At 40.8% G+C, this 10910-nt stretch overlaps 1 protein-coding gene across 1 annotated transcript in view; it reads left to right on the top strand.

The window, feature by feature from the left end:
• nfatc3a (nuclear factor of activated T cells 3a) overlaps positions 1-10910 on the top strand; it is a 69134-nt gene that overhangs the window by 40693 nt on the left and 17531 nt on the right. Inside the window, exons 4-8 of the mRNA XM_078251914.1 lie at positions 3900-4099; positions 4587-4759; positions 5293-5433; positions 9084-9139; positions 9311-9437. Coding sequence (XP_078108040.1) covers positions 3900-4099; positions 4587-4759; positions 5293-5433; positions 9084-9139; positions 9311-9437 — 697 coding nt within the window. The remainder of the gene's footprint in view (positions 1-3899; positions 4100-4586; positions 4760-5292; positions 5434-9083; positions 9140-9310; positions 9438-10910) is intronic.

Here is a 10910-nt window from a genome sequence, read left to right as displayed (position 1 = left end):
AGATGAAAGGAGCAAATGGAAGGAAAGAAAAAAAAATGAGGGACCTTTTTGTTTCTAGTGACAGTTCGTGGTGTTGGTGGGTAGAACTGACAAACTGGAAAAAAAAAAAAAAAATCTTGGACAGCTTTTGCTTTATTTAAAGCAACACTGCGGAACTTTTGATATTATTGCGATTGCAATGCGCCCCTACAGTTTCAGAGTGCAGATCACCTTTACACCGCTATCGTAAATATAGACTGCTGTACAACTTTGCTAACACAGCCAAACATCAAGAAAGTGCAACAAAACAAGACATAGCAAGCCGGCTAATATTACTTTCAAGTCCAACAGCAAGATGGTCATCTTTTATTTCGCAAAGCTCTCACCAACGACTAAAAGCCAGTCCAAGTTGTCCAACGGCAGCACGGTCACTGTCTCCTGTTCTCTTTTTAGCTACTTTGGTGTCCCGGTCCCGTTGCCCACTCGCCCTGTTTCAGCTCTGGCACAAGACCGCTGCCACCGCATCCCCACCAGCATTCATTTTTTCCCATAAACTATGATCCAGTGGATAGTGCCGTAAAGCTGGATAGTGCCGTAAAGCTGGATAGTGCCATAAAGCTACATAGTGCGAGGCATTCGGGGCGCGCACTAGGAATAACAGAGGCACCATTCTCCCTGTTACAAGTCAGAGTAGCATCACAATGATTTTGAAGTTATTTTATGGTAAAAGAGTTACATAATGTCCCTTTAACACAATGTTAAACATGTTTCACCTCAACAATTTCAGGTTCTCTAATACAAAAAACCCTGGTATCACATTGACACTGGTGTTCAAAAACTGCCAATGTACTTTTAACTTCTAGGGCTGATTTTTTTTCTGTGCTTTTTGTTATGTTCTTATTTACACCCATGAAGCGTTTACAGTTTTTTTTCTACTTCCGTCTTTCCTTTCTCACAGATACATTCCTCCAGACACTGTTAACTCATTTTATGCTGTCTGGAACACACATGGTGCTGCGAATAAACATGCCCTGATTTATTGACACACACACACACACACACACACACACACACACACACACACACACACACACACACACACACACACACACACACACACACACACACACACACACACATGCAATGTGCACTACAGGCATGCACACAGACACATACACACACGTGCCTGTGCTCACTTCCACAGTGTGCAGACATGATCATAAAACAAGCAACACAACCCACAAGACTGTTGATTCCTGTGACTCCATGTTTCTTTGAATCCAGAATAATGGTGTCATTTATAGCCATGGATCCATTCAGACCGGGGTGCATAATTACCTGTTACTAGCAAGATTTGTACTTTCATGTGGCTCTTAAGATCTAATGTGGTTTTCAAGGATGAACCCATTACTGGTTATTATAGGGGCCTCATGCTGTTTCTTGCAACTTCCTTCCGAATACATTTCATGTGCAACATACAGCAGTTTGGATCCAGTTTGACAAGTGAGGAATTTATCTCACTCTATGCTGTAGCTGTCAGTTCACGTTTAGAAGTTTGAGTTCAGAAATATATGCTGTTTGTACATACAAACAACATATATTTCACATACAATTACATTTGTATGTGAGGAGGAATCTGCCTTCTCTGGTCATCATCCCTGTGGTTAGTGTCCCAGGAATTTCATTCTTCCGCCTGCAGCACCCTCTGCTTTACAAGAACCAACAGCCAAGCTTACTGTATGTACAAAGCACAGAGACGCACCCCAAAACAACGTGAATTACGGATCTGTTTAGTCATTTACACTAATTCAGACATACCTCCATCACTGAGCACTTAAACAACACATGGAGGATGTGGTGAAGGAGCATCAACTTACCTTTGGGCGGGGAGTTTTTGCTTCAAAACAATGTCTTGTGGTTGGAAATTAGAAATTTAAAAGCCTAAAAAAACTCATCATTTGGAAAAGGAATCACTGATATATTGGTACCGATAAACAAACCTTTCCCTATGTAATTATGCATGACTATAACTGCCACTTCCTTTTGAAAATACAACAATGCGCTCCACAGACTTTTGGTGAAGTGGAAGTTGAAGAGATATTTTGAAAGTCAACCTAAAGTCTTATTGTGTTTACTTGCCAGAAGCAGGTTCTCCCATGTATTATTTTCAATTCAGCCCTGTCTTGGGAACCAATGGGTCTTTATTGAGCTCAGTAGCACAACCCTCTTAAGATACAAGGTTTTCTTACTCAGCTAAGAACAGTGAATCATTATTCAGATTTAAGCTCCGGCTCCCTGCCTGTCTAGTATCTGCCTCTGGAGGCTTGTCCTCTCACATAACCCGCTGTAAACACAGCATATTTCAGTTTTTCCACAGCTCAGTTCAACAAAAGTGCCCCCATACCTTAACTTCTTTTACCACAAGTAGCACCTGAGAGAGAAAAGAGGGGGAGACGTAACACTGAGCAAAGGCTACCAGTAAATCCAATGACAGCAGTTCCCATGAACACCAATTCCACTATAGATTCCAGTACACCTTTGACCAATGCTGGACATAAGCTGTGTTTAATAATCCTGCTGCAAACCATTATAGTTTGATAATTGGCTTCAGAGAAAACCAAGCAGGCATTGCTCTGGTAGTCCTTGCTCACTGTTTTTCTGAGGTACATAGGTTTCCAAGGCCTGATTTTGACCAATTCATTCCTTTTTATTTTAGCTGGTTTTGGAACAGCACATGACAAACCCCAAGCTACACCCACTTTCTCTCCTTCCACCTACCACACTTTTGTACCAAACATTGACACAGCAGTGTGTGTGACACAAACCTGCAGGGAGGGAAGGGTCAGCAGCCAGCTGTGGTGGGGTTGAGGCTTGGCAGTTCCTGGGGTGAAACAGCAATGAATGGCCTTGTTCTTTTCTGTTAAACTCAATGGGCTGCCCTCCATCTGAGCTGGAGGTATGGACTGGGAGGGCAGTATGGTGGGAGTGTAGATGTGCAGGGGAGGGGAGGAGGGGGATGCCATTTTGCCGTCACACAGTCAGCCAAGTATAACATTACAACAGTGGTGGGATTGTGTGGCCTGTGTGTTTGTTCTGTTCCTCTGCGGAGGAAAGGTCCTGCTCTCCTTTCCATCTTCCCCTTGTCTCTCCCTGACACGCAACACTTTTCCTTCATCCAACATCTCACCTGTCTGAGTGGAAACCGGGGTGCCAGCACTCAGTGACTAATAGAGAGGGCAGCTGCTAGTCTAGGTGCACCATTGCCAACCAGGTTGGCACGCATGAACCACTGGATTTGAAAAAGGCTGTTGACATTTTTACTGCCATTTTTTTTTTCAAGCCGCAGTGTAACCATTAAAAGACTTTTTATATGCACGAGACCTCACAGAATGACATGAAGATCGTCTGAATGATGCTTTTGTATAATTCGTCGTCCATTTTTTTAATTTGATATGATGATTTAGTACACCAGCTATTTGTTCTTCTCATAATCTCTTAAAGCCAACTCTGTTCTCTTACTTTTTTTTATTTGTGGTAACCACTGTAAATACATTATATGACTTTTATTTGGTCTTGGAATGATTGACCAGACCAGATGGTGAGTTTTTTTTTGGAGGTAACAGTGTCCTGCACAGAATCCTGTTAACAGGGAGGCGTGGAGGGGAAAAAAGTTATAAGTCTATTAGTTGAAAACATCAGTGTTAAACTGGTTGGAGGCCAAAGCGCCAGATGAAACTCCAATGGCCCTGCCAGAAATATCACAACACCCTCGACCTGACATTTAGATTGCCTCCAAAAAAGGTGGCCTTCTAAACGCAGTGGAAATGAAGACTGTTCCTTTGTTCACACCTCTCATCCGGACCCCAAGAACTCATATCTGTTATTATTCTGTTTTTCTATCTCTCTCTGTCGTGTCTCAGCTCATTGGCTACAGTGAGAAGCCCATCAACCTGCAGATGTTCATCGGAACAGCAGACGACCGGTACTTAAGGCCGCACGCCTTCTACCAGGTGCACCGGATCACTGGAAAAACCGTAGCCACAGCCAGCCAAGAAATTGTAGTCTCCAGCACCAAAGTTCTCGAAATTCCTCTCCTGCCTGAAAACAACATGTCAGCCAGGTAGGTGTCTGAAGCACTTCAGGGTTGCATTACTCAGTTATGAGTTACGAGCTTACCACCATGAAGGAAGCGATGAAAAAATAACCACGTTTATCGGTTGTGAGATCTTCCAAAGGAGATTTAATAGATTTTCTTAATTTAGACTAACAGGAAAATCTTTCTCATGGAGCAGAGAAGCACACTTTATTCAAATATGTATGATTCTGCATCACCTGAATGATTATGTTTATATAAGGTCTGGTTTCATTTATATTGGAATTCATAGGAAGGGATTTGGTAGGGATTTTCTCATTTACAGTTGTAATAAATCATATTCACAGGCATTTTTATTTTGTGATTCAACACTTAATTTGCCTCTCATTGCCAACCCCCTGCTGGGCTTGTGGTTGGTTTTATCACTCCCAGGCCTTCACTACTTATGTATGTCTTAGTGATTGCCATCCCGGTGGTGCCGTATGGGGCCAACTATTTTTCACCTACTTTGCAGTATCGACTGTGCTGGCATCCTTAAGCTGCGGAACTCAGACATAGAGCTGCGGAAGGGGGAGACGGATATAGGAAGAAAGAACACACGAGTCCGTGTGGTGTTCCGCGTGCACATCCCTCAATCCAACGGGAAGGTGCTGTCGCTGCAGGCTACTTCTATTCCTGTGGAGTGCTGTGAGTGTTAACTTCCAAGCCAGAGTCTCACACACATGCACAAACAGCCAAACATATTCATTCAGAAAACCACACACAGGCAAACACACACACACACACACACACACACACACACACACACAAACCTTTCCACACACTTCTTTATTGGCAAGCTTACAGTCTGGTTGACTTGAGATGTTGATTTGCTCTCATTGAAAGTCACTTTAGATAAGAACGTCTGATAAATGTTAAAAATGTAAATGTGCTCAGTTCTGTCTGTGCCATTACCATAGTTCTGCAATAAATACTACCTTTTTATGATGAGGCTGTCAGAGAGTAGTTTATACTAATCTGTGGTCATTTTTAAGGCCATATTTTTTGTGACAATTTTTTAATTAAACTGCATTATGTTATAAGGTGCTCCTGTTAATTTGTCAGATTATACTAAAGTACATCCATAGTCCACACGTATAAATAGACTGCAGTGTGAATGAACACAGCTCAGCAAATGATCACCCTCTTTTTCTTCTGAACCCCCGCTGCGTCTCTCCCAGCCCAGCGTTCGGCTCAGGAGCTGCCCCAGGTTGAGAAATCCAGCCTGACCAGCTGCCTGGTCAGCGGGGGAGAAGAGATGGTCATCACCGGCTCCAACTTCTTCCCAGAGTCCAAAGTCATCTTCCTGGAGAAAGGCCCTGGTAAGTGTTATGTCTTCACAGCAGCGTACCCTTGACCCACCTCTGCAGAAACAGCTTGTGCCAATTAAGTGTGTAAAATGCATGGTTGTATTGCAGTTAGCCTAATAGCTGGTTTGATTTGCATTGAGAGATGATTTTATGGAAAGTACCCCATGTGATGTGATGATGTGGGGCTGTTTTAATTCCAAAGGCCAAGGGAACTTTATCAGGATGCATAGTATCCTGATCCATGTAATAACTGGCCTTTAAAAATAAAAATCTGCCTGCCTCTATGGGAATTTAAAATAGGGGTGTACTCACTTATGCCCCCTGTATTTTAAGGAAGAACATTTATTTATTTATGATACATTATTCATTCACAAAGAAAATTGGTGTCCTTAAAGGTTGAATTTTTCCTAATCTTTTTAATTAAGGCATTAAGATCAATTTCCAAAAGATGATTTTTTTATTCCTCTTTTTAGTCAACTTTAGCATGGGTTCATACACTTATGAGCACCACTGTATTACACAAAACAATCATAAAACAATCATAAAGAAAATGAAAATGTTTTAATTAGTTTATGTGACAAGAGAGTAATATTTCACAGAAAAATATATATGTAGAAAATCCAATATACATAGTGAAGGTAGGCAAGATTTTTTTTATGCCATTGCTATCCAAAAAACACTCACACACATGCTTAAGGCCAATATGGTCATTAAATATGCTAATTTAATACTGAAATACACAAACTAAAATGAGTATTTGATATACGAAAAAACTGTAACTGCTATTATACCTGTTTAACAAATGCCTCAGCTAAAGAGATTACTTAGTTAAACTCCCTGTGCTGATTACCCTGTTTCTTTAAGTCACTAGTCTTTCTTGGCCTTATCATATTTTTCTCTTTTGTACATCACTCCGTAATCAAAACACATGTAATAGCTGTTCCCTGGGATGGAAATTTTAAATGGATAACATTCGTTGAGCCAGTCTCTGCCTGCCTGAGGTAGCTTTGTGATGTAGAGCAACAGAATCAAGTTCACACATGGCAGAAAGTGGAGCGGTGTTGTTTTTGTGAGTGAGAGCCATTTTCTAAGATTTTCTAGGGGAAAAAAGCAGCACAGTGGAATGTCTTTAGCTCTTTCAGGTGTACCAGGTGAAGCATGGCATAGAAAAGTAGCACATTTAAAACAACTCACTGATGGTCAAGTCTTTATAGCGCTGCAGCAAGTGGAAAGCTTTGAGAGGTGCATCTTGGGTAGGGAGGAAAGCTGGGCCCCATTGGTGCACGAAGGCAGCGGACTATGGAGAAGACAGAAAGAATATGAAAGGGGGAGGGGAAGATGATGTTGATTAGGTTTGTGTAAATGATCCCCCCTCATCATGGCTAATCCTCCTGCTTTAGTGCAGAAAGGCACTGATTGGAGTAAGTATAGGAATGGAAGAAAAGAAAGAAATAGAGGCAGTGACAGATATTTTTCCACCATCTCTCATAATTGAAAGACAACAGTAGATTTATGAGGAGCTGGAGAGACTGACCTATTGTTGCTAGTACACAGAGATTATGGGATGGCACTATAAATGACTTTACTATATACAGAAACAGAGATCCGAGCATTTGTTGTGATGTCAGATCCTATTTTAAAGCAGATAAATGTCAAATTGTTTCTTAGTATGCATAGCGTTGGTGTGATTCCTGTTTTTTTTTGTTACATTATTGTAAACTTTACTTGAGTCTTTAGAGTTTTTCTCATGGCAAGTGGATAAAATGCTGAAAGCCTACTAACTGAAAGGCCTTTACAAGAAGAAAATACTGTTTCATAATCAGCGATAGATGTCTGTTTTCTTTACTTTCTCTTGTTTTTTTTTTGTCTGTAAAGTCTGTACTTAAAACCAAGATTAGTATTTCTGAGTTACTAGACTTAATCAAATGTTAGTTAAAAATAAGTCCATAATTGGCGCAAGTACTTTAAAGGATATAACACTGACTGCCCTGAATAGTAGTTAATACAGCATGTGTACTCTGTAGTCACCGTGTTGTTTCTTTTGTAAAAGCCAAACACTCGTGGGCTTTTACAAAGATGTTGCAATATAAACAGTAATCCCTTTTATTTTTTTTATTTTTGTTCGATCTTCTGGCACAATGGGATCACATTCTTTTCCCCTCTGACTGGGGGTGCGTAGGGTGTCTGAATGATCCAAGTCATTGTCTTAGCATGGTATGAGGTTCCTGTTGCTGCTTGTTGTCTGACAGAGCATGTGGGGCCCTTGCTCCTACATGTTGAATGTCAACAAGCTGCCCTGCAATAATGCACTGCTGTCAGCTGCAAAGACTTTCCAGGTGATTTGCTCATTCGAAAAGACATACTCTATAGCTCTACCTTCACAACAGAGAGAGTCTCTTTGGGGGTTATGACTGGCTAATGTGCCAGTGGATTACTACGACTAAGGATAATGTTAGGGTGAGATCAGATCAGGTAAACCACCTACTTAAAGCTACAGTAGAGTGTGGATTTTGGTAGAAAGCTGAATAATCTTAATGTTACAAGGCTTACAGTTGAGTGCTTACTTTGTTAGAATCTACATATAGGCTAGTCCTCTCTGCAGACATGTTGCAGATGCCTGACAGTGGTATTTGGGGGAATCCTTTGGGTTTTGAGGAAGAGGCCATGCAGGTGCAGAGTATATTTGCACCATGTGAGCACCATGAAATAGGCAACTGCAAATGAACTTGATTGCGCTGAGAGACTATACAGCACTAACTTAGTTGTCAGAGTTTTTATTCTTTTCGATGCTGAGATGACTGTGATTCTTCCGCGGAGAGCCTGTCAGTGTTTTCACCCCAACTGCTTCCCTTCAAGCAGCTGCCCTTAAGATGTCTGGCCAAATAATTAGATCCCTCGTAGGAAAACTGGAAAGGATGTTTTCTAGCCAGAAACCTGGCAGTGTGTAAAGGCATTTGAAAATAAATACAATTATTCCACTGCTCTCTCCATAATTTTAACCAGGCAAGACAAACAGCAGGATATTTGGACATTTGATTACTATTTAATAGCTGCGAGGATTTTCTCCATGGGGCCTCTGGGCCTTCACAAATTACATCATTTTGATGTCTCTTGGTTCTCCAGGACAAATTGAAATCGTGTGCTTTTCTGATGCCTCGTGTGGTTCTTAAGCCCCGTCTGTTTGAGAAAGCACTGTTCACTGACATCATCGTTAGGAAAATAGAAAAAAGAGAACAAGAGCTACTCCAGATGAGGAAAGTTACTTTGAAAAACAGTCATCAGTGATCATGTGTGGCCAGGGTTTATTACTGCTTCTGTTTTAGTAATCAGGGCTGAATATATTCATTTTAATTTCCTGTCCATTTGTTGTTTTTATGCCTGTTTAAACGACGTATTTTGAGGTTACTTGTACGAATAATAGCAGTTGTTGCGTTACTGGTCTGTCAAATCTGGCGCTTTTCTTATGATTTTGAAGTTTAATGTTAAATGCAAGGAAACAGAGTTGAGGGTGACATGAATAATGGAAATATTTCCTGTAGTATGTACAGTAAAAGTTTCAACCTGTGTTATTTTTTGTAACATGTGTCTCTGCCTGTTTATGGCACTAGGATTATCACTGGCTATGCATTTAGCTTTTTTTTGTTCTTAACCATTTCTCCTAGATGGACGACCACAATGGGAAGTTGAGGCAAAAATAATGCGCGAGAAAACTCAAGGAGTAAGTAGTCATTTTTTTACCCGTACAGTTGTTGTACAGCATTTTGCCTGTAATATTTGTTGTCTGTTGTACATTTTTGTACTAATATTTGCATTGTATTGTATGCAATAAATGGTATTATGTTTTGTTGGCAATAAGTGTGTGTAAATATTGTTAAATGTCTTTTTGTAGTCCTGCATCGTGGTGGAGGTCCCTCCCTACCACAGTAAGTCTGTGGGCTCAGCTGTGCAGGTGCAGTTTTATGTCTGCAATGGCAAGCGGAAAAGGAGCCAATCGCAACGCTTCACTTACCTTTCAGGTGAGATGAGAGGTTCTCATGACTTTTGGAAAGAATCTTAAACCAATAATAACTGGGTTTTTTTTTTCGACCTACAACTGCTACATTTGAAAGAAAATCCTTGGGGAACAAAACAGGTTAGGCAAGGGAGCATCATTTTGCTAATCTTATGCCGTTTTTAGGGGCTCAACTTTTCGAGATCCTAAGTCATTTTCTTGCAACTCATTTTACAGACATTTACACAAAGAGATTCTCTTTCAGCTTTACTTTGCATTCCTTTGGGTTTACTGCTTTCTGCTGTAGTTACTTTCCCAAGGTAATGAAAAGAAGTTTGACTGACAGCAGAGACAGTTGTAACATGCTCTTCGTGTTGCACCCTTCTCCACAGGGGTTTCACTAACCCCGTTTCTCTCTTTCTCTCTCCAAAGAAAGCATTGCTGTGGTTTAGAGGGGGCTCTTCCACTAACAATAACATTAACACCTGCCAACTGTTTATTTTGTAAAGCCTACTAAAACTCCCAAGCCAATTTTTTTTTATTCTCACATGTATTTTACAAAATATTTACTTGGTCTTTTATGATGCAAATCTTTTGCTATCCAGGAAACTTTAACTATACATAGACCAGTAGATTGATATGATTATGTTTGGCTGCAAGGAAACTCAGTGGTCATAATATTTTGATCTGAAAGTTTCCTTAGTGTTTTTCATCGAAGTCAAATTACTGCCTTGCTATTTGATATTGTTATTGTGTTATTTTCTTCTTGAAGCCAGTCAAACTGAAAACACCGTTGGCGGAATATAATGACATGTGAGCATTTTGTGCAACATATCCAAACCCCTGAGTTTTACCGCAACGCTGTGTATGTGTGTACGCATATAAGCTGCCTTGCCCCTCCACCCACCAAACCTTTCTGTTTGCAAGCACGCCCACTCGGCACTGACAGTTCCTGTTTTCACCGTTGACAGATTAGGTTAGCCAATCCGAGCAGAGTAGAGTTACCCTGCTCAGTCAAGATGGGTCACTGACACCACTAATGTTACCACGGACACCACCTGCTTTATTGTGGCAAAAAAAAACGTGGGCTGGGCTGCAGAGGCTCAATTTAAGGATACATTCTGAGAGAATTTGGAAAAAGTAACATGTCCTTTTTATATCGAAAATTGTCTTTTTCAAACATAAGGACCACACTATTAGTCAAATCTCACATGGGTATGCTCAATTTTGCAGTTATATTAATGTTGGGTAAAAAAAATGAAAACATCCGAACTTCAATTATGTCCAGTGTTTAAATATACAGTACGTTACCCTTCCCTTACCCTTAATATCCCTCTGGTTCTGCTTTTAGCCAGAATAAATCCTGTTTGGCTTTTTCATGCCCCTTTGCCTGTCAATCCCAGAGGCATGATGGGGTGAGTAGAGGGCAACGAACAGTGAACTCATTTGCTGTTGGTCTGATCTGGGCTGCGGGGCATTCAGCTCCTCTTCCCACACA

The sequence above is a fragment of the Sander vitreus genome, chromosome 1, assembly GCF_031162955.1.
Source record: "Sander vitreus isolate 19-12246 chromosome 1, sanVit1, whole genome shotgun sequence".
In the NCBI taxonomy this organism is placed as follows: Eukaryota; Metazoa; Chordata; class Actinopteri; order Perciformes; family Percidae; genus Sander; species Sander vitreus.
Note: the sequence above shows the minus strand (reverse complement) of the source record. Positions and strands in the feature narration are given on the sequence as shown.